The sequence below is a fragment of the Acomys russatus genome, chromosome 32, assembly GCF_903995435.1.
Source record: "Acomys russatus chromosome 32, mAcoRus1.1, whole genome shotgun sequence".
Lineage (NCBI taxonomy): Eukaryota > Metazoa > Chordata > Mammalia > Rodentia > Muridae > Acomys > Acomys russatus.
The window spans coordinates 44,118,356-44,141,710 of NC_067168.1; the positions used below are offsets into that span (position 1 = coordinate 44,118,356).

Here is a 23,355-nt window from a genome sequence, read left to right on the forward strand (position 1 = left end):
AATAATAAAAAGGGATTGGTTTAGTGTTTAGTTGCTTATTTCTCTAAACTAAGCCCATGCTTATCCACACAGATTCCACCATTCTAAATACTACGTAGAATCATTTTGGGAAGCTTCTCTCCAGTACTCACCTGCACCTCTTGTCTTAGGTTGTGACATCCACGACAGCTATAACTCCCAGGGTGGAAAGAGTTAAATTAAAGAGACCACTTGCCTGTCTCCAGAGAGTTGAGTTGCTTAGCTCTAATTGGGAAGTCTTTCCCTGTCCATGCATGGCCTCATCTGCTGTGCATGGTTCAGGAGCTGTGGGGAATCATTTCCATACCGGCGTTGCAGGACACTTTCTTTTCAGGGTTGCTGAGAGTTCTGTTTATACCTTCATTATCATTAATCAGTGTACACACACCTGTGCTAGACGGCAGGCAGATGCCGAGGAGTACCTTTCATCCTGACTAGAATTTTTTCTTTTCTTTCTTTCTTTTTTTTTTTTTTTTTTTTTTTTTTACTTCCATAGGTTTATGTATTTAGAGCTGACCGAAGATCGGGGACCTTAATAAAGATTTTTCAGGCATCAGGAAAAAAGGTGAGTCTTGATGTGATTCATGTAGGAATCTGTTCCCTTCAGGCGTGTGTAGAGCGTGAGGGTCCATGCTCCTTGAGGAGACGTGCAGTAGATGAGTTTGTACATAGCTAAGTTACAGGTTTGTTTTAAAAGGTGTCATGATTCGGGCGTTAGCATCCAAATGAAGCATGCTGTCCCTCTGCCTTCCCCTCCCTCCACTTTTGTCTCCCTCAAGCTGTTTCAAGCACGTAACCCACAAAGATCAGGTACTGTCAAGGGCAGGCACGTAAGCGTTTTTTTTTCTGTCTTCTTAGAACATTGAGAAACAGATAATCACAAAACCATTTCCGAAGGCTGCCTTGGAGGAGGGTTATCTACCTGTGACACCCTACCTGCTCAGCTCCCTCCCTGGTCCCTGAAAGGTCCCATGGTAACCCTGAGATTAAGCCTGGTGATTCGGCCATGCCCTTTTCCTGGGCTCCCCATCCAGCCTGAGTTCAAGTGGCTTATATCAGCAGTGTTTAGCAGTGGGGGTAAAGGTGAGGCCAGGAGGATTGTGGGATCGTTTGGAGGTTGCTGGATGCCTCAGTGGGCTCTGGAACAAAGCTCAGGATGCATGGATCATGGGAGGGAGGTGCCATGAGGCTTTGCCCACAGTGTCCCTGACACAGAGGGAAACAGTAAGTGTTCCTTCCTGGCCCACTTCCCCTGGCTCCTGCTTCACTCCTGCCCTGCCTGGATCTTGCTACACATCAGCCTGGAAGTGCTCCATGTTGCTCCATCAGTGAACGGTATTTGGAGTTCCAAAAACTTCACATACATGTAGTTGTTATTCTTTTCCTATGGCTGCGATTTTAACAACCTTGATATGTGCACTTAGCATATAGTGATCATAAACCTTTGCATGAAAACAAATGTGCCTACAAACTTGGCTTTGCTTTTAACATTTCCCAAACCCAAAAATGTCAGGATCAGAAAGTAACCATAAAAAATTTGCAAAATAAGTTTTCTAAGCAACCCTAAAGTTAAAAAAGAAATAGCTACAGACTATTTGTGATATATATATATATATATATAAAAAAAGAGACACCCCTCCAAAAAATGTAGGGTGTGACTCTCATATCATAAATGGATGGTTGTGTCCACTGTGGATAATGTGCCTACACTCAGCAGTGTGAGCATCCTTTCAGATGGTTGCAGAGCCGGACCCTGCCTTCCACAGTGCTTTCTGAGTGTCCTCCTATTATCATCCTGGTCTGGTTTGGAGAGTGGCTTCCAACTGTGTCTCAGGCAGTCAGGTTTGGCAGATGATTTGAGGGTGGACACTGTGAGGGGAAATCCTGCAGCTGTTGAGACCCCTTGTCTAAGCTGCCTGAGGAGTCAATGCACACAGTTCTAGTTCTGTCTGAACGGCCCCATTACGATAGGATAATTCAGGTTCTTCCATACAGAGACTGCAGGGTTGAGGTCCTTTACCCCAGCTCCTTTCCGTCCTTTGTGTGTGTGTGTGTGTGTGTGTGTGTGTGTGTGTGTGTGTGTGTGTGTGTGTGTGTGTGTGCATGCGCGCACATGTATGTGCATGCTGGAGAACATGCATGTGTATGTGTACGTATGTCTCCTCAGGCACTCTCTGACTTATTTTTGAGAGAGGCTCTCAGTTGGGCTGGCTGCACAGTGAGTGTGAGTGCCAGGTATCCACCGTCTCCGCTCCCTCAGCCGCAGGGTTATGGATGCTCCGGCTCAGGTACTCACCCTTGCACAGCAGGTGCTTTACTTCCTGAGCCATCTCCCGGGACTCCATCCTTTTCCTTTCTTTAGGGTTCCTCTCTGCAAAACCTTTGCCCTGCTCTGGAGTCACCCTGACATCATCTCCACTGCACGGCCCTGTGGCTTTCACTGTCCTCTCTCGGCATCTCCAGCTGCCCTTTTGCCACCATCATCCATCCGACCAGGATGTAGACCTTTCCCTTCTGTCCTAACCCTGACACCTTCTGCTTCTTGTTAGAGGAGATTCTCAGCTCTCTGACTTCTCCATTATCTCCCAGGGAGGGGACATGACCCCTGGGCTTCCAAAGGATGACTGTAGCTTTGCCCTTTTGTTCAGGGCTACAAAGACATCGGAAGGCTCCAACTTAGAAAGCCACCCACTTACTTCTGCTTTTGTTTGGCTCCACTTTGGTTCAAATTGTCTGATATGCTGGCTCACTTTCAATAAGAAAGAAAATGAACAAAAAATAAATCAGAAAAAATGGTCTGCTGTTTTTTTGAGTTGATACTTTACAAACAGTAAACACAAGAGTCATTACTGAGTTTGTGGTTCAAATGTGAATACAGACACACTCCAGGCTGCTGAGGATCTCCTGTTAGGGAGCTCTCCTTCTAAAAATGTGTCCCAAAGTATTATCGACTTACCTCAGTGGATAAAGTTTGTCTGCATTTAAAACCTGAAGCATTTTTGATTGAGCACCTATGAAGACAGGAAGCTGAATAGCCCCCCTGGGATTAAGCCAGTCATCCCCTGGGGCTCAGCCCAGGAGAACAGCTGCTGGCTTTGCTCTGGTGGCCTTGCCTGGGTTTCTGAGCAGCATTCCCAAGTCCTCCAGGGCCAGTGTTAACTCAGGGAGTAGACTGCGGCACACTCGCCTCTCTCAAACTCCCCAAAGTCAGCTGCCACCAAGTCTCACAAGCAAGAGAAAATTCCAGGCCCTTATATGTGAAGCATTTATTTAAATACAGTAGTACATTCTCTCTCTCTCTCTCTCTCTCTCTCTCTCTCTCTCTCTCTCTCTCATTAGAAGAGGTTTCAAACCTGCAGCCCTTAGGGAGTGCACAGCTTGCACACTTTTATTTGACATGCATGGTACTTTACTTATTTATTACAGAACTGGATATTAGCTTAGAATCTCTCTAGGCAAAGCTCTCTTACCACTGTCTTATATCCTTAGCTCTTCAGTAACTTTTATTTAAAAAGATTTATTGTTTTATAATCTTAAACTATGTGTACGTGTGTGTGTGTGTGTGTGTGTGTGCGTGTGTGCGTGCGCATGTAAGTGCAGGTACCCATGTAAGCCAGTGACGTCGTACTCCTCCGGGAGCTAGAGGTATAGGCAGTTGTAAGTTGCTCAGTGTAGGTGCAGGGACCAGAACTCAGGACCTCTGCAAGAACAGTGTGCACTTCTAACCACTGAGCCATCCTTCCAATGGAATTTTACTTTTGAGGAAGGATCTTGGTACGTTTTCTAGGCTGCCTTGAACTTGAGGCTGCTCTTTCCTCAACCTTCTGAGTAGTTGAGGGTTACAGCCCTGGGCCACCAATCCCATAGCAATTAGACTAAAAAAAAAAAGAAATGACCACGTTGTCAGCATTTGGAACAGGTACTTAAAGTCAATCTTTCGATCTTCTCATGGCAATGGAAAAGCTGGTGAGCCGGGAGCAGCATCCTGGTGATGTTCGCCACAGCTGGGTGCAGCTGCTACTTCAGCTGGGCCTGGGGGCTCCTCACTGCTACAGTCTCCACCACTCACAGCCACGACTTACAGACGCTGACAGCTCAGACACCACTTACCTCCCGGAAGCACTTGAGCTGCTCGTTTTTTATTTTACTGGTTTTATCCAGGCAAAAGCCCCGATCTTTGACTTTTGTGTTTGAGACCGTGGATCTAAAACAACAGATACTGGGGCTAGGACATGGCTTCCCTTTGGTAGAGTCTTGTTGCACAAGTGTGAAGCCCTGAGTGTAGTCCTTGGATCCTCAGAATGCACGTGAAAAAGCCGAAAGTGGTAACATCAGCACTGGGGAAGAGGAGATGTGCACATGTACCTGCACAAGTGTGTATGTGCACACATATGTATCTGGACTCACATGAACAGGCACACACATGAACATGCACACTGCAGTATAACACACACACACACACACACACACACATACACACGAATAAAGTAACAGGTACTGATTACACTCAGAGTTAAAAGATCCACTACTAGCTGTTCCCCCATCTATCCAACAGTCATATGAGTTACATGTTCTTCTGTCATGTCAGCCTGTCCCCTGATTCCTACTCTGTGTAAGGCCGGGGAGGATATGTGCCCCATCTCATATTTTCCTGCCTGTTTGTGTTATGAGATTTCATTCTCCTACTTATTTTGCCTTGTCAAATGTGTAATATGTGGAGCACATATATAAACGTAGTGTCTCAATCTCTGGGGACGGGCCCGTTTGCCTGCCCCTGAGAAGGCTTTAGGAGAGGGGGCCTGGAAGCTGGCTAGCCCTGGTCTCCTATTGACTGGGAGGTCCCTGGGACTTGGGTATGTCACTTGATGCCCAGCTGACACAGCTTCTGAGGGACTCAGGACACATGCTCCCTAAGCTAGTGGGCTGATGAGGTGAGGGCCTTGGCCTGTAAGGACAGACTCTGAACACTGTCGTGACTGGACTGTTACAGATGGGCTCTTACTTCGGCTCCTCCTTGTGCGCAGTTGACCTGAACATGGACGGCCTCTCTGACCTGCTCGTGGGGGCCCCTATGTTTACTGAGATCAGAGATGAGGGGCAGGTCACAGTATACCTCAACAACGGAAATGTGAGTACAGTGTGGAACAATGAGGAGGTGGGTATTGGGGAGGAACATTTGTGCAGCCATAGGGGTGAGCACACACTGGACCCCATGGAACTAAAGCGCACACCGGACCATGCTACCCAGAGGAGTTGAAGACCTGAGTCCTGCTCAGAAAGGCTTGATGACTGGACAATTGTGTACATTGTGACACTTCCAAGTGTGGGACACGGAGACTCTCAATGACTATCGGGTGCTGTTTGTGGCTTTTCCTGCTTCCTATGCGTGAGATCAATGAGATATACAAACGGCAGAAAAATGTCTTCGTTTTTATAAACCAAGGCTCAGAAAGGTTAATTCACTTGTCTCAAATCTCACAGCTAAAAAAAGTAGTGAGGCAGCTGGCCGTGGTGGCGCACATCTGTAATCGCAGCATTCTGGGAGGCAGAGGCAGGCGGATGTCTGTGAGTTCGAGGCCAGCCTGGTCTACAAAGTGAGTTTAGGACAGCTAGGGCCACACAGAGAAACCTTGTCTCAAAAAACAAGACAAAACAACAACAACAAAATTAATGAGGCTGGAATTTGAGCCTCAGCAAGCTGACTTCATCTCGAGACTACCCCACCTCTCCGAAAGTTTATATGCATCTTTCTGGAGACACAGCAGATAGGATGTCGGAAAGGCATCTTTAGGAAGGAGTAGAAATTGAGTGGAAAGGTCAGTTGAACTGAGCCTGAGCTCTCAACAGCCAGAAGTGTATGTGGGTTGAGGGGTGAGGTAGCGGGACCCTTACCTAGTACAGCATAGAGTACGAGATAAAGTGACCGAGTGCTGCAAGCACAATGTCCCTTACCCTGAAGAACCATTAAGGGAAGAGACAGGTGCAAAGCCCCACCCCCACACCCCACCCCACAGCTGGTGGGCGAAGCAGGAGACCAAAGAGAAAGCAGAATCTGAGTGCTCAACCACACACGCCCCCACCCCCATCTAACGCAGCTCACTGCCACATGGCTACACTGCACACCACGGTCTTGTTTCTATTGAGCTATAGCTCACCTGGCTAGTGATTATATAGCACTATGGGGGGAGTGGAGACAGTGGTGGACTAGGAAGGCCTGAGCTCCAGCTAAACTTTGCCAAGTCTTCCATGCAAAGGATGGACAAGAAGCTTGAAATGATCTCCCATTTCCTCCTCTACAAAGCAGGAAGGGTCGTATGGTCTAAACAAGATAGCTGCACAGTACATGGGTGCCTATGCATAGAAGGACTTGGGATTTTCCCCACCACATTAACAGGAAGAATTATAGAGCTGACCATCTGTGTCCTACTGAGCACAGTGAACTTTTCCTTGCTGTAGTTCCCTAGATGATGCAGGGTAAATCCTATTTGCATATCGTTTGCATTGTATTAGGCTTTGTAAGATCTAGACATGGGTTAAGGCTAGGGGAGGGCATCCGGAGCTTCTCTGCAAACACTGCACTGTTTTATATAAGGGATTTGGGTGTCTAAAGTTTTAGTGTGCTAGGGGTCTTGACACCAATACCAAGGGACAACCCTTTTGTGTTTTGAGATGGGGGTCTCAGTGATTCAATAAGTCAAAATCATCACATCTTTATGTGTTTGTGTTTGTTTGTTTGTTTGTTTGTTTATAAACCGCAAATTCTGTTTATAGTAGTAGAAAATTTAGTCACCACAAAAGACAGGCCCTGGCTCGGTGGACTGTGGGGGTGTATGGTAGGTCCAAAATGCCTCCATGCCAGGAAAGGCTTAAAGATTCTCACTCCTGCAGGTGCCAGGTGTTCTAACGTGCTGGCATTTGTATGTCAATGGTTCATGGGTATTCTTGGACAGCTTCTGTTGCCAGATACACCACTGCACCCTCCCCCGAGGGGCACTGGGCACCAAACCAGGAGTCTCTGACCCAAAATCTAAGGCCCACCTTACCCCTCACCTCTCTTCCAGCAACCAGAGTTAGAAATTTGAGGAAGGTTCAAGGGCAGCCCCGAGGAAAAGGCAGGAGACTTCGTAATCTCAAGTTGATATCCTGGGTTTGGGAGGCTGAGGAGAGCAAAGACAGGTTTCAGCGAGGCGCTGGACAGGACGTCGATGCACAGTGGCCCTTCCTCCTAGAGCCTATCTCTTCCTGAACTTGTCCTAGGACCTTTGGTCCTGGACCATCACATGCATTTGTTTTAGACAAATACAGTCAGCTCACCTGGCCTGAGAGAGAGGCCTTCAGAGACCCTCTCCTTATGACAGAAAAAAAAGCTCAGGTAAGGAATTAAGGAAGGGAGCAAAGACGGCAGTCTCTCGCTGTGTTGCACCTTAAAGCAGTGTTGGACTGGATGCTGTGGTGCTGCGTGCTTTTAATCTGAGCGTTCGAAAGGCAGACTCAGGAGGCTCTCTGAATTTGAAGCCAGCCTGATCTACACAGTGAGACATTGCCTCCAAGAAAACAAAAGCCAACTTTGGGGAAAGAGTTAGGCTATGAAAAAAGACACCTTGGGGACAAGGAGCGGGCGGGCGTGCCTGTCTGAATTTGGCCAGGTGGGGTTCAGTCAGTCAACTGGTCCACCTGCCATTGCCTTTCTTCTAAAACGTATCTCAGGCTATTTTCAGACATCCTCACTGAATAGGCAAAGGGCTTCATTTTGCTGTGAGGAGAGATATTTGGGTTCCTGTGGTTCTGCCCAGCAGTTTCCTGTCCATGGTTGTATCCTAAGAGTCTGTCCTGTTTCCCAGGGAGTCCTTGAGGAGCAGCTGACCCTGACTGGAGATGGTGCCTATAACGCACACTTTGGAGAGAGCATTGCCAGCCTGGGGGATCTTGACGATGATGGGTTCCCAGGTGAGTGGGGCCTCTCTGGGGTGCAGGGGTCTCTCCAGTGCAGCAGCTTGCCATGCTCGAACTCCATCTCTTAGTTGTGAGTGGCTCCTGGATTTCCCATTTTACCCCAGAAGGCACAGCAGCTCCCTTGCAGAGAGAAGACTGGGCAGCAGAACATCGCGCTTCTGCGGAATCCATCCTCATCAGCACGTCGCTCTGCACTGAGTGCTTGCAGTGGCCTCTGGGGCTGGCCCGTGGGCTTCTGTCCATATCAGAATGTTTGACTCTGCATCTGGGATGCTCTGTTGTGTTGTTGGGGGACATGAATAAGGAAAGAATTAGATATTTTCTTCCCCAATAATGTCAGGCAGGTTGAGTATGTGCGAGTACCCAGGGTCCATTTCTTCTTGGACCATGGACCCCACCCCACCCCACCCCCAGCCTTTTGGCTTCTCTCTTTGGTCTCTTTAGTACCCTTTCCCCTCACTGTGTGTGTCGTATACAGACAGTAGGAGGCACTTCTGCAGGCCAGGGGTGTGGCTCCTGCTAAGGCCAGATACCCTTCAATACTTCGCATCAATGGCCACAGATGGCTTCATTCAGTGAGAGAACTGTCATCGTGAGGTCATGGGAAGACGTACCCCTCACACTTGATCTCACATTACCAGACATATGACTTATTAGAAGCCAGGGGAGGAGAGGAAGGAAGATTCAGGCTTTGTTCCAGGAGCTGTCATTTGTGAGAATAGCGATGGTCTGTGTACAATGGGTGCTGCTTTATCCATGTCCCTTACCTAAAATAAAGTTGACTTTCTTTCCCACTTGCATAGTAACCGCTGTCTGGAGAACGCTGACGGACAGCACTTAGGATGGGTCATCTTTGTCTGGGACTCTTTTAAAGATTGCTTCAGTGTCCTTTCCTCAGAGGATGAGGAGAGACCCTTCCTTGGAAGCAAATTCTCCCAGCCTTCGTCACAGTCCATTTCGTTAGTGCTAGGAGACCATTTGCCTGGTTTAATGCTTGAATAATGAACGGCGGAGCAGTTGCAAAGTCAGGGAGTTCAAGACTTGGTGACTGGAATTGAGAAAGCCACGCTGACTTTCCCCACATGGCTTTTCTAACTAGCTGTCTCCTCCTCAGATGTGGCTGTCGGTGCACCTAAAGAGGATGACTTTGCTGGCGCAGTCTATATCTATCATGGCGATGCCAATGGGATTGTCCCCCAGCACTCAATGGTAAGTGGTGGGAGGAGCCATGATGAGTGTGTGTGTGTGTGTGTGTGTGTGTGTGTGTGTGTGTGACGGAGGCTCCACCGTGCACCATGCTGCAGGAATGTGGATAAAACACTTGGACTTCCTCTCATAATTTTTATTAGTGAAGCTGTTAGTTAATACTGTTCATTAAGTCCTTAAAAAAATCGTTATAGACTCCCAAATGTACCCACGTTCAAGGACGCATCCTGTGTACATAAAAGAACATCTGGTACATCTGATACATAGAAGAACGTCTGATAACAAATATCAGATATTTTGTTATTTTTAATTGTATGTATATGGGGGGGAGGGCGGTGCACATGAGTGCAGCACCTTCAGAGGTCAGAAGAGGGTGCTAGATTCTCTGGAACTGGAGTTACAGGTCATTATAAATAGATGCAGGTGCTCGGAACTGAACCTCAGTCTGCCGCAACTCTTAACTGCTGATCTCTCTCTCTCCAGCCCCAACATCAAAATTCTCATATAAGATTAGAGCTATTTATTTAAAACTATTTCTTTTTAACCTTTCTCTATTTTACTGTGTATATGTGTAGTTGTGATGTATACACTCTTACATATGTAGAGGTCAGAGGACCCCATTAGGAGACAGTTTTGTTCCACCAACGGGAGTCCCAGAGATTGAACTCAGGGTAGACGGGCTTTGCGGCAAGCACCTTTGCCTGCTGAGCCACTTGCTGATACCCACAGCTACTCATTTAATAAGAGAGATGCAACTTCTTCTTTGTGTTGACATCTTTATCAAGCCACCTGTGTGCTATGCCAGTGATATTACATTTCTTTTTAATATCTCGCTGGTTTTAGACAGTGTTATGTGTAGCTCAGGCTGGTCTCAAACTTACTAGGCAGTCGACGATGTCCTTCAACTTTTGATTCTCCCGCCTTCATCGCCCTCCCCAAGTGCTGGGATCACTGTGTGTCACAGTGCTCCATTTTACATGATGTTAGGAATATAAGCCAGGGCTTCACTTATGCTAGGCAAGCAGTCTGCCAGCTGAGCCGCATCCCCAGGCCTCTGAGGTATGTTTTAAAGTGTGATCTAGGGATACAGAGATCCACGGGAGGCCTGGAAGTCAGGTTTGGCATCGAAAACTAGAGCTAATCAAAGCTCCGGTTTCACATCCCAGCCCTGGGAACGTGGAAGTGGCAAGTTCTTTATTTTTGCCTTGTAAGCACAGCGCTCACTCAATCTTGCTGATGGTATCAAGCCCAGCCCATGGGAAAAAAGGAAGTCAGGCTGTGGACAGAAGCATGGTCAGGATATTTGTGGGTGTGTGTAGAATGGCTTGTGTCTTTTCTCCCAGTGGGTCAGTGACAGAAAAGAACGCATGCCATTCTCAGCACCCCATGAACCATGCAGCACGGTGTCTCCTGTCTGCAATCTCAGCACTGAGGAGGTAGAAGCAGGGAGATCAGAAGTGGAAGACTGTCCTCAGCTAGTTTGAGGCTAGTCTGGGCTATAACACCCTTCACTAGTAGACCAAAAATAAAACAAAAAAACTTCTCAGTCAGCAAATATTTGCAATTGAACACTTCTGTGTTGAGTGCTCCCTGTTCACACCTGGACATATAGATTTGGACTTTCATGGCTGAACTCTCTCTGGCCCAAGGTTTGTATTTTTTAAATTTAACTTTGTATTGATTCTTTGTGAATTTCACATCATGCACCTCAATCCCACGTACCCCCTTGTCCCTTCACATCTGCCCTCCACCCTTTCAAACTCTTGTGCGGAAGCTGTAGTGTGTCCCACAGTATACCATTTTGTCCACACATCTTTACTTGCAAATGTGTCTGGTTCGAGGCCTCTGGCTTTGGCTACACCATCAATACTGGATCCTCACAGGGACTCCTCTCAGATATCCTGTTGTTGCCCTGTGTTACGGAGATCCTGCCGTTTTGGATCTGCAAGCCCAGTCCTGTCACATGCTCCAGCAATTCATAGTTAGGGTAGATAGGGGTCAACTCAAAGCCATTGGACCTGGGCTTGGGTGGTGTCTGAGCAGCTCTCCTGCTCTCGTGCCCTCAAGGCCGGCTCACCAGCAAGCCCAGAACCGGGTCCAGCTCTACTGTACTTCCTGGGCAAGGTGCATGGCCAGCTCTCCTGCTCTCCAGCTCTCATGCCTTCAGAGATGGCTCAGCTGCAGTCCCCACCACCAGGGCTAGCTCTACTGTGGTGGCCAAGTGAGGAGCAGGGCCTGCTCTCCCCAGTGCTACAGCCAGCTAAGGGCAGGGCTAGCTCTCCTGCTCTTATGACTCCAGGGCCAGCTCTCCCCCCTGCCATGTGTGGAGAGGGGCAAAGCAGTTAGGGAGGGCACCTCTTTCTCTTGGCCACACAAATTCATGGCAGACAAATGGCAGGGCCAGCTCTCCGGCACTCGTGCCCTCAGGCTGGCTCACCTGAAACCCCCACAACCAGGGCCAGCTCTACTGTGCTTCCTGGGCATTGTGCCAGGCCTGCTCTCCCGAATGCTGTAGCTGGCAAGGGGCAGGGCCAGCTTTCCCACCTCAGGGGCCAGCTCTCCCATGATGCCCAGGTGAAGTGTAGGGTCAGCTCTGGACAGACTTGAGACATCAGCGTGTCTGCCTGGCCTTTGGTGGTAACAGAACTCTGCTGCTTCAGGGCCATGGCCCTCTGTGGCAGCATGGGCCAGCACCTGTCCATGGCCGTAGGTGGCATCACCAGCTGCTCACATCAGGCTGTTCCTCACTCCCCTCAAGTCTCCAGGCCTGCCTCTCTTCACTGTGCACAATCCTTCTGTTTCTCTTTCTCTTCCATGTCTCACCACTTACTTGTTTCTTTTGGGGGTACCCAGGCTGTCTGGGGTTGGCTCAGGAATGCTGTGCCCCACCCGTGCAGAGTGGCACCAATCAGGGGTTGTCTCAGTCTTGTTCTGCTTGCCCGGGTCATGTGAGACAAAGTTTGTATTTTAAGAGGCATGTGTAAATAATATTATAATTTCTTTCCCTTTCATTATTGGTGTGTGTGTGTGTGTGTGTACATGTGTGAATTTGTGTGTATGTGTGTGTATGAGTGTGTAGCGTGTGTGTTTGGAGTACGTGCACATGTGTGGAACACACAGAGGCCAGAGGAAGGTGTCAGGTGTCCCTGATCTACCATCATCTGCCTCATCCCCTTGAGACAACTGCAGCTAGTTTGGTGTCCATTGAGGCCCAGCAATCTTCCTGTCCACATCTCCACACAGGCTCACATGGCACGCCTGGCTTTCTATGTGGCCCCCAAGAATTTAAAGTTGGGTCCTCATGGGCTTCAGTAATTGAGCGTAGCCCAGGAGACACAGTATCCACAGTTATAACTGTCCTTGCAGCAAATGTGAGCTAGAAGTTGGGGCTCGCTGCCTATGGGCGGTAGGCTCTCTCTCTCTGCCCACCCCTGCCTAGTCAGTGCTTGACCCCGACTAAGAGAAAGATGCTTCTGGAGATGTTTGGTGAGGAGAAAGAACTATTTCAGAGAGCCTATCATTTCTTCACCCTGAGTCCTCATGACAGCTGTTTGAGATGGGTGTATTTATTAGCCATTGGCTTTCTGATGAGCCCCACAGAGGATATTGAATTTTCCCCAAGTAGCCACCTTTCTCAACTGCATTTTAGAAAAAGGCCTGCGTGAGGAAGTTCCATGGGAAAACTTAGATATGGGGACTTGTGTTGTCTCGAAGTACACAACTTGACAGGGTGCATCCATCCAACACAGACTACTCCCTTGTCATCAGATACAAGTAACCATGGAAACAGTAAACTTTAAGCGATTCAGCCAACTTCATTAGAAGGTTGAAACCCAGAGTGGGGTCTGTATGGTTTGGGTCAGGGACGCTGTGTCTCCTGTGATGAGTTGAAAGTCATCTAAGGAACTCATCCTCAGGCAGGGGTGGGGTGGGGTGGGATGGGTAGGGTGAGGGTCATTCTGCACACATCCTCCTGGAAGCTTGTGCCTAGACCTCGGAAGCTAATCACACAAAGTGGCCACCTGCAGGAACCCCTGCCTCCCCTCTGGCGTGGCTCTCCAGTGTTTTGTTTGGTTGCTGGGCGGAATCCTTACAGAAGTCTGCAGTGCACATTTGTGGTTAGTGTGGAACCTCTAGTAGGAAGCTGTGATTGGCAGCTGGAAATGGTGCCTTTGTCAGCACGCACCCTTGCCTTGCTCAGCTTACACAGAGAGAAATGGTTGAGGGCTCTTTAAATAAAAGGGTGGAGAGAGAATGAGAAGGAGAGAAACAGCTATGACTATACTTTCCTAAGCTTGCTAATATGTATATGATAAAGCCAGTGATTTAAAAGGGAAAAACAATCCATTAATGACAGGTTCTTCCAGGCCTGGGGTCCTGGACAGAGCAGGCATTGTGTGCGCAAACTGGAGGAAGAAATCAGAAACTAATCTAGACAACGGGATCGCTTTTCTTTGGCCCTGGCTAGTATGATTTCTGCTGGAGAAATTGTGAGATCAGAGCCTGGATGCCTCCCACGTTACTCTTTAACCCATGCCGCCTCCTCGAGGTTACCATGAAAAGTGTTGATTTTAAGATCCTTAGATGCCTTTCTCAATCTGAGAGCCCCCTGGGCATGTCGTGGCGGCCCCTGTGATCTTTCCCTTGCCCTAACAGACGCTGCGTATAAACCTGGTCGAGCGGAGGTTTCCCACAGTTCCTGGTTTCCATTTAGAGTTATTAGCACCGCGCAGACTTATCTTCCTGGCTTTATAGCATAATGGCCTGCAGATGTCAGTGGATAACTTAAGCCTGCATCACCACCCCCCAAATGGACCACCCCTCACTCTCCCCCAAGTCCCAGCCACAGTGTACCCACGAATGAAAACCCATAGCAAGCTGCTTCTGATGTTCTTGGCCTCCAGAGCTGAGATGTGCGGCTTCAAAGTGTGTGCCTTTCACTCAGACACACACACACCCATTTGTTTAGACAGAGCCATGTGGGATGTGTGGCTGAGCCTGTTAACAAGCAGTGTTTCTACAGCACTGCCTACAGGGCTCTGAGCTGCCCTTTGATGCTCACACACTTCCTGTCGGATGCCTCTTAGATCATCTCTGGGACAGGTCCTTGTAGTTATCAGCTGCTGAGGGTGGAGGACATCCTATTTCCAGCAGTAGAGCCTGTGGACACTCCCCCTGGCTCCACCAGGGCTTCCCCACAGTATGACTCAGTGAAGGCAAGTATGAAAAAACGAAAGGCAGTGTGAGACCCTGGATGTCCGTGACCGTGGTTCTGTTGTTGCCTTCACTACACTATGTGGAGATAAAGTGTGTCTCTTGTCGTCCACGAAGAGCCTGTAGGTTGTAGTTTTAGGTGTTAACTTGATACAAACCTAGAGTCATCTCCTGGAAGGAGGGAGCCTCACCTGAAGAACTGACCTCCAGTAGACTGACCTATAGGTATGTCCCTGTGTCATTTTCCAAGATGCTAGTTAATGTAGGAAGGCTCAGCCCACTGTGGGCGGTGCCATTCCTCATAGGTGGGCCTGGTCTGTATAAAGGCTCAGCCCACTGTGGGCAGTGCCATCCTCTCATAGGTGGGCCTGGTCTGTATAAAGGCTCAGCCCACTGTGGGCAGTGCCATCCTCTCATAGGTGGGCCTGGTCTGTATAAAGGCTCAGCCTACTGTGGGCAGTGCCGTCCCCTTGTAGGTGGGCCTGGTCTGTATGAGGAAAGCTAGCTGAACAAGCCAGAGGGAGCAAGTGAGTAAGCAGTGGTCCTCCAAGGTCTCTGCTTCAAGCTTCTGCCTTGAGTTCCTGCATTGCTTTCCCTTGACAGTCGACCAAAATCTGCAAATGGAAATAAATGCTTTCCTCCCCAGCTTGCTTTTGGTCAGTGTATTTTATCACAGCAGCAAAGAACTAACTAGGACACTGCAGATGGAAGAAAGTGGAAACAGATCAGATCTTAGGAAATCAGACTCTCTGGCTCAAGAAGTTTGGTGTCTTTGAAAGGAGCTGTGCTGCACAAACGTGGATGGATAGCTTTGGTGGGATGAGGACCATCTGTGTGACAAGTAGTATTTTGTTAAAAGTATCATTTTTTAATTTTTACTACTACTACTACTACTTTGGATTGTTGAGACAGAGTTTCTCTGTGTAGCCTTGGCTGTCCTGGACCTGCTTTATAAACCAGGCTAGCCTTGAACTCACAGTGATCCACCTGCCTCTGCCTTCCGAGTGCTGGGATTAAAGTCGTGCACCACCACACCCAGCTATTATTTTTGTTTTTAATTATGTGCATTTGTGTGTGTCTGTGAAGGGCATGTGCAGTGCGTGTAGAGGCTGACGAGGCAGAAGAGGGTGTTGAATCACCTGGAACTGGAGTTACAGAACCTCTGCAAGAGCAGTATACTCTAACCATTGGACTTTTCTCCAGCCTTGTAATTTTTTTTTATGTGTATGTGCATGTGAGCATGTGTGTATGAAGCCAAAGCACAATTAAGGTGTCATTCTTGGCAACACTGTCCACAACCTTTGTCTCAGGATCTCTCGTAGACCTGTAGTTCACTGATTAAGGAGGACCAAGTCAGCCAGTGAGCCTCCGAGATGCCCCTGTTCCTGGCTCCCCAGCATTGGGGTTGCACATCCACCATACCTGGCTTTTTATGTGGCTGCTGGAGCCAAATCTCAGGTTCCTGTGTCCTCAAGTCAGGCTCTTCACCAGGTGCCCCAAACCTAACAAGTAGTCTTGAGCTAGTCTTTCTGTAGTGGCCATGTTAATGGTGTATACAACGTGACCGAGTAGTGGAGTTGGGAGTGTGACACTTGGGTTGAGGCAGGCCCCTAAGGAGAAATGGCTGGTCCTCCTCCCCATCCCAACCCCACCCTCCCATCCCCCGGGCTTTATAGGAGGCTCGGCGCCATGCAGTTATAGATTTACTAGGTCGAGCTGCTGCGTAATTCCTATGAAGCTCACTGTAGACCTCCCAGTTGGCTGGCCAGAGGGGAAGTTTCCACATGGCTGTCTTTCCAGCTGGATATGTTAGTGACCTGTCCTTCATAGGGGAGGCAAGCGAAATAGTCAGTGCTAAGCTAACAGGAGGAACGGATGTTCCCAGTGGGCCAGCCTGCAAACAGAGAAGTGAAGGACGAGGGAGATGGCTCAGTCAATGAAACATTTGCCTGCAGGCGCAGGGCCCTGAGGTTGGCCCCCAGGACCCATGTTTAAAAGGAAATTAAAAATAAAAAGCTAGATGGGAGGGCATGCGATTGTCATTCCAGCACGAACGGAGCAGAGACTGTGGGGTCTCTGGGCTTGTTGGCCAGCCAGACTAGACTACTTGGTAAGTCCCATACCATTGAGAGACCCTGCCTTAAAAAACCAAAAACCAAACCAAACCAAACCAACAATGGTAGGCAGCATGTGAGGATCAACACAAGGTTGTCCCTTAACCTCCACACGTGGGGGTACACACACACACACACACAGAGAGAGAGAGAGAGAGAGACAGAGAGAGAGAGAGAGAGAGAGAGAGAGAGAGACAGAGAGAGAGAGAGAGAGAGAGAGAGACAGAGAGAGAGAGAGAGAGACAGAGAAGAGAGAGAGAGAGCAGAGAGGAAGGAGATCGAGTGAGAAGAGGATGAGGAGAGTAGAGAGAGAGAGAGAGAGAGAGAGAGAGAGAGAGAGAAGAATCTAGCCTTTAATTATTTCGAACATATCAAAACCCTACAACAAGCCAGTGAGATGGTGCAGCGAGTACAGGCATTTGCTGCCAACCCTGACATCCTAAGGTTCCATGTGGTGGAAGAAGAGGACTCGTCAGCTGGTCTTCTTCCCTCAGCATGTGTACTGTGACCTAAGCAACCCAGGCACACAAATAAATAAATGTTTTAAAAAACAGTTTTTTAAAAATAAAGTTTTAATAGACATTTTATTTTATTTTTTTAAAGATTTATTTATTTATTATTATGTATACAGTGTTCTGCCTGCATGCACACCTGCACACTAGAAGAGGGCATCAGATCACAGTATAGATGGTTGTGAGCCACCATGTGGTTGCTGGGAATTGAACTCAGGACCTTTGGAAGAGCAGGCGGAGCTCCTAACCTCTGAGCCATCTCTCCAGCCCAATTGACATTTTATTGGCACCAAACTCAGGCAAATCTTTAAATGATGACATCTTGCGGAGGAGGCAAGCAATAGTAAGGAAGTGTATGATCTTCACGTGCCTACGACAGACCTCTGGCCACATTCTCCCAGCACAGCTTCTTTTCTTTCAACAACTGCAGACCCAGTGCCCGGAGGAAACTAGATCCCAGCAGCCCTAGGTCCCACCTGCCCTCCTGTGATTCCATTTTTCTATTGTCTGTTGCAGAAACTGTCTGGGAGGCAGATAAACCCAAGCTTGCGGATGTTTGGGCAGTCCATATCAGGAGGCATTGACATGGATGGAAATGGCTATCCCGGTAAGTGTTTTTCTCCAAACCATGCCAGAAAAATGAAGATATGTGTGTGAGATAAGATAGGTCAGGGGCTTAGTTAGCCGTTGTTATTGTCACAGCGAAATGGGAGCATTTGCCTGGTGGCTGGCTTTTAACTGCTTCAGCTAAGATTAAAAAAAAAAAAACAAAAAACAAAAAAACAAAAACTCCTTTATACAAAATCTTGCTAAGAAAACCCAAATTCTTGGCAAAAGATCTGTTTTTAGATCACTAAAAAGTTATCAACCAAACAGAGATTACAATTAATTATACATACCAACAAAATAATATCTTCTTAGACTATTATTGATATGTATATATAATAGTACATAACAAAACTACAGAACAATATACACAAACAAGATGAAATTAATTTTGCTGAAGTATGGACCAATTTAGCCAACATTTTATCATTTTAGGGAATAACTGATATAAAAGTTATTAATGAGTTAATTTTAAAAAATCAGGTCTTCAAAATCTGCTCTGTATTTTATATACCCAACTCCTTTTCCGGGCCTCAGCCGCCACACGTGGTTGGCTGCCACTTAGGACAATGTGGCTGCAATTCTTCTGAAATCATTACACAGGCAGACGGCAGCAGTAGGAAGGCTCCCTGACCACAAGGCTGGGTGGGCCTCTGTCACTGTGGCGCTGTGCCAGAGGGCAGCTGGGGCTGGTTTCCACGAGGTTCTGAGTCTGTGACTTCTTGTCCTCAGATGTCACCATCGGCGCCTTCCTGTCCGACAGTGTGGTTCTCCTCAGGTGAGATGCTCCTGGGGCCATGTTCTTCATGGGTGACAGATGGGTCTTTATTGGGGAGGCCTGGGGTGTGCGACCCCATCACTTGGCTCTTTCCTTTGGCCTACTCCCTGCAGGCTGAAGGAATGCTGTCTGAATTCTCTCAGTCACGTTATTCTTTACTTCAGAGTTCCAGAGTGTAGGCCTTGACTAGGGAGCTGAGAGCTTTCTGGAGCATCTTGGCAGGGTTTGGGGTAACCCAAGGCCTAATCCAGGGGCTGTTTGCCTGTGTCATGACTACCCCCTCTGTTGATGTGCTACATAAACATTACTGTTTCCTGTAAGCACCGGCCATCCAAAGGCCTGGGAACCTGGTCCAGCCTAGGTTTTTAATCTTTATAACCAGTATCTTCACTTCGGTTAGTGCTCAACCTCAGGGACCAGGAGCCTCCTGTCCACTCACTGGTGGCAGCAGAGGGGGGAACGTTTGCTTAGGCTCAGTGCTTACTGAACCATCTCTCCTTAGGCACCATCTTCAAGTATTTCTGCCTGTGTGAGTCAGAGGAAACAGAGTTGCACTTTGGAGTGGGAGCCAACAGCTTTGTTAATAACTCGGTTGGCAGAATGTTCTAAAATAAACTGCTATGGTCTCACAGCTGGAAGGGATCCCAGAGGCCGAGTAGTCCTACACCACAGACGCTTTGCATTTTAGCCTTGCCTTCTCCGAGCCTCCCCAGAGGGACAAGGTCTCCTCTTGAATGACGGTACCCCACAGGAAAAGGCTGAGTAGCTTTGAGAGAACCAGCTAGCCCCTAGACAGCTCTAAACTTTGAATTGTTGAAGTGAGAGAGTAACCTTGAAGTTGTGTGTGCCCAGGTGGCTGGAATTCAAGCCCGGCCTCTACCCTTCCTGGGCAAGCCTCTTGACCCCTCTGTTCCAGAACTTTCCTCTATGAAAGACAATGACAGGAATGCTCCTCAGAAGCTGTGGGTTGATGCTTGTCAGTATGGGGCCCACCTGCTGTAAGGACTAGCAAAGACGTACATAGACACGGTTAACCCTGACTTTCTAAAATTCCAATTCCTGGTCTTGTGTCATCTACACCAAAGCCTTGCAGTGTCGAAGACAGCAATGCGGTCCCCAGATACTAAAGTCAAACCCCCGTGGCTCCCTGAATTATCCCACACATGGTGACTGGGTTTCCACTCTCCTCCTCCTTTTTCTCTGGGATGGATGGCAGCTTTCCTCTTGGGAGAGGCCCCCATGGAGGCCTGTGAGTAGGGAGGTGCAGGGGTACCATGTGAGGCGGGTACTCCCCTCACAATAATCTGGCAGCTCAGTGTAGCTCTCAGGGTCCCCCCTTAGATGAACCATGCCCCCTGGCTTCTTAGAGTGGCAGAAAGCTGTCTTGATACCCAGAGCACCTATTTGTTTGTCTTTTAAACTTTGTCATTTTTTAATTAAAGTAAATTTTCTTTCATACGATATATTCTGATCACAGTCTCCTCTCTTTTCATCTCCTTGTATATCTTCCCCACCTCCCCATCCCTCCACCCGCATGCCTCTTTCTCTCCCTCTCTTTAGAAAACAAACAGGGAAATTAAAACAATAATAACAAAGTAAAACAAAACAAAACAAAACAAAAAACCCACACAGTATTTAAAAAAACACAAAACCCATAAAACCCCACAAAACTGCAAACCATAATAGATAAGCAAAAGATTTTTTAAAAAAATACACAAACAAAGCATTATGAGACAAACAAACAAACAAACAAACAAACAAAATCTATGAAGATACCATTGAGTTGATTTTGTGTTGGGCATGAGGCCTGACCTTAAGTGTGGTTTATATATTAATGGAGCCTCCACCAGAGAAAACTAACTTTTCTTTCGCACGGAGTTACCAATTGGAGACAGCCTCTGGGTTAGGCATGGGGGAATCACATTCACATCCTCTCTCCATGCTGGGACCTCATCTTTCTTCCCCTATGAGCTCCAAACCCAATGGAGTTTCTCTTTGTCTCTCTCCTCACGGATGTAAACGTTAAGTGAGGTGCCTTCACCATGGACGGGAGACCCCAGATCATGCATGGGGTGAAACTCCAGGGAGAACGCACATAGGTGAGGTAGTGTGGAGCTTCACACCTGGGCGAAGAGACTTAAGAAGACATTGGAGCAGCAATGAGCCCTCGTGAGCTCTGGAGGAGCACGAGGCCACCACAGGAGCCCGAGGCCACCACAGGAGCCCATCCCCCGCTCTCTCAGCTTATATGCATTGCCCTGTTAAGCTAAAACTCTGTGTGCATTAGGTGCTAGAGACTGGACAGGGAACACAACAGACATGGCCCTGAGTCTTTGCTTCTATCTAGTGAGTCACACACAAGTCGATGATGACATAGCTAATGAACACCTTCCCTACACCAGGCATGGATATTTTTAGCTCTGTGCTTTGCCATAGGCATGCATTCAGAATGTGATTTCATCATGGCTGAGTATAAGGACATGTGCTTATACAAGCTAGGGCAGCAATGACATCACTTTTCTTTTCTTTCTTGGATTATAATTTGTGTACAGTAATATGTACCAGTTCGAACTGGCTTAATGAGTTTTGACTGGGGCACACAGCCATGCAAACTACCCCACCAAGACAAAGTACATTCCTGCCACCCTGAAGGTTTTCTTATGCTTTTAAAAACTGTTTATTATTCTTGTATTGGGGAGGCACACATGAACACAACCTTATGGAATGGATTCTGTCCTTCTACCTTTATGTGGGTTCTGAGGATCAAACTCAAGTCTCCAGGCTTGTGTGACAAGCACTTTGTCCACTAGCAGTCTCAGCAGCCCCATGATCTAATTGCATCTTTCCCTCAGTAGGCATCTACTGTTATTCCAGGATTTCATATAAGTGGAATCACACATATGTGTTCTAATTTCTCAGTTCTTTCACTCAGCTCAATGTTTCTGAGACCCACCCATGCCTTGCACTCACAGTGTGAATAGATTTCCAGTCCTATAAGCCACTTTAGGGTGTGTGTATTGTTGTTAACCTGCTTTATGGGTGAAGATCTGGGAGACTGGTGGTGGTGAGCTTGACACACTTGGGAAGAGGTGGCCTCAGTGGAAGACTTCCTTCCATCCCATTGGTCTGTGAGACGTTTTCTTGATGGTCAGTTGATACAGGAGGGCCCAGCCCACAGTGGGCGGTGTCATTCCTAGGCAGGTGGGCCTGATCATGTACGTATGTATATACATGTATACATAAGCATACATTGTAAGCTGAAATAAACCCCTCCTCCTCATGTTGCTTTTGGTCATGGTGTTTATCACAGCAACAGGAAAGCAAAGCTTTTTAAAAATTCTACATGGTAGCTGGGCGTGGTGGTGCACGCTTGTAATCCCAGCACTCAGGGAGGCAAAGGCAGGCAGATCTCTGTGAATTTGAGGCCAGCCTCATCTACAAAGTGAGTTTAGGACAGCCTAGGCTACACCCTGTCTCAAAACGAAACAAAACGAAACAAAAGAAAACAACCAACCAAACAAAAACCAAAAAGCAGGTAATTGGAGTGCTTTCCAGTGGCAGAGAGATCTTGGCATTGTTCTTTCAGGTGAATGATAAAAGTGGCTCAGTACAGTTTTCACATGCTGGTATTTTAGCTCTCCTGGCAGGAAGAGGCAGGTGACAAAACCAGCCCTAGGCCTCCCTCTACCCAAGAAGCTCATCTGTGTGCACACAGCTGAAGATGCCCAGTCACATTCTCTCTTAGCTGCAGCTCAAAGCTTCCCCAAATCCCAAGGTGCATCGGTCAGCGCCTTCATACAGGGAGCACAGCAGCTACTGAGGCAGGCATGTTCGTTCCTCTTCGCTTGTCTCACCCCAATCAGAAGAAACTCGAAATCTGAGGTCACTGCCTCTGAGCCATCTGTGGAGCCGAGCTTCAGGAAAGGCAGCCAAGACCCTCAGTCTCTCAGCCTCCTCCATTCCCCCTAAACCACAGCTGGTGGCTTCTGCCACACCACCACCCAAAGCTGCATCAGCCAATACAATTACCTTTGGAACCACCTCCGCCAGGACACGCCCACCTGATCCTTTCTGTCCTGACCATGTTGCCCAGCTTTGTTGTTTCTCAATGCAGCCTTGGCTGTCCTAGACTCGTTTTGTAGACTAGGCTGGCCTTGAACTCAAAGCGATCCGCCTGCCTCTGCCTCCCTGAGTGCTGGGGATTAAAGGCACTTCTGGCTCTGTCTTATGGTGCCAGTTGATGCTGTTATCTCAGGGGGATGGTGGGTGGCAGGTTGGCTCCACCCTAGGAGTGTGAACAGGCTTCAGCTCAGCCCTCAGGAAGTTTGCTCAGGAGGGCAGGTCCTGTGTGCCAGAGATAGGAGCCTGGTGCTAGGCCACCGGCAGGGAGTGACCAGAGAAGCTTATGAAGGGTTGCTTTCCTCACCCAAAAACAATACTTAACGTGGAAACAGACAAACAAAAGCTAAGGGAACTGCTGTAACAGACGTGGAAGGAGATGGCCCCAGGAGGGCCTCGGCTGACCCTTTCAGAAGATTCTGCTTTCCAAACTCACCCTGCTCAGCTGAGCTCTCTGGGAGAGCGCCCTGTCTCCCTTCTGACCCATAAAGGGATGGACTGGGCCTTTCATCTTCCTTTCCATAGTCAGCAGCTCAGGGGGTTGCCAGGGGGTTTTTGCAGGGAAAATCCCCCCCCCCCCTCTGAATCTCTCTGAATCTCTCTCTGGAGCTTTGGATACTTTATCTCTGTATCTGTGCTCCTGTCCTCCCAAGTCCTTGCCCACAGATGGCCTTCAGACTCAGAGAGAGAGAGAGAGAGAGAGAGACAGACAGACAGACAGAGACACACACAGAGAGAGACAGACAGACAGACAGAGAAAGACAGGCAGAGAGACAGACAGACAGACACAGACACACACACACACAGAGAGAGAGAGAGAGAGAGAGAGAGAGAG

The 23,355-nt window shown here is 48.1% G+C and overlaps 1 protein-coding gene across 1 annotated transcript in view; it reads left to right on the forward strand.

The window, feature by feature from the left end:
- Itga9 (integrin subunit alpha 9) overlaps positions 1-23,355 on the forward strand; it is a 296,042-nt gene that overhangs the window by 52,259 nt on the left and 220,428 nt on the right. Inside the window, exons 8-13 of the mRNA XM_051140720.1 lie at positions 515-583; positions 5,009-5,146; positions 7,860-7,965; positions 9,086-9,180; positions 17,534-17,624; positions 18,356-18,401. Of these exons, the coding sequence (XP_050996677.1) occupies positions 515-583; positions 5,009-5,146; positions 7,860-7,965; positions 9,086-9,180; positions 17,534-17,624; positions 18,356-18,401 (545 nt within the window). The remainder of the gene's footprint in view (positions 1-514; positions 584-5,008; positions 5,147-7,859; positions 7,966-9,085; positions 9,181-17,533; positions 17,625-18,355; positions 18,402-23,355) is intronic.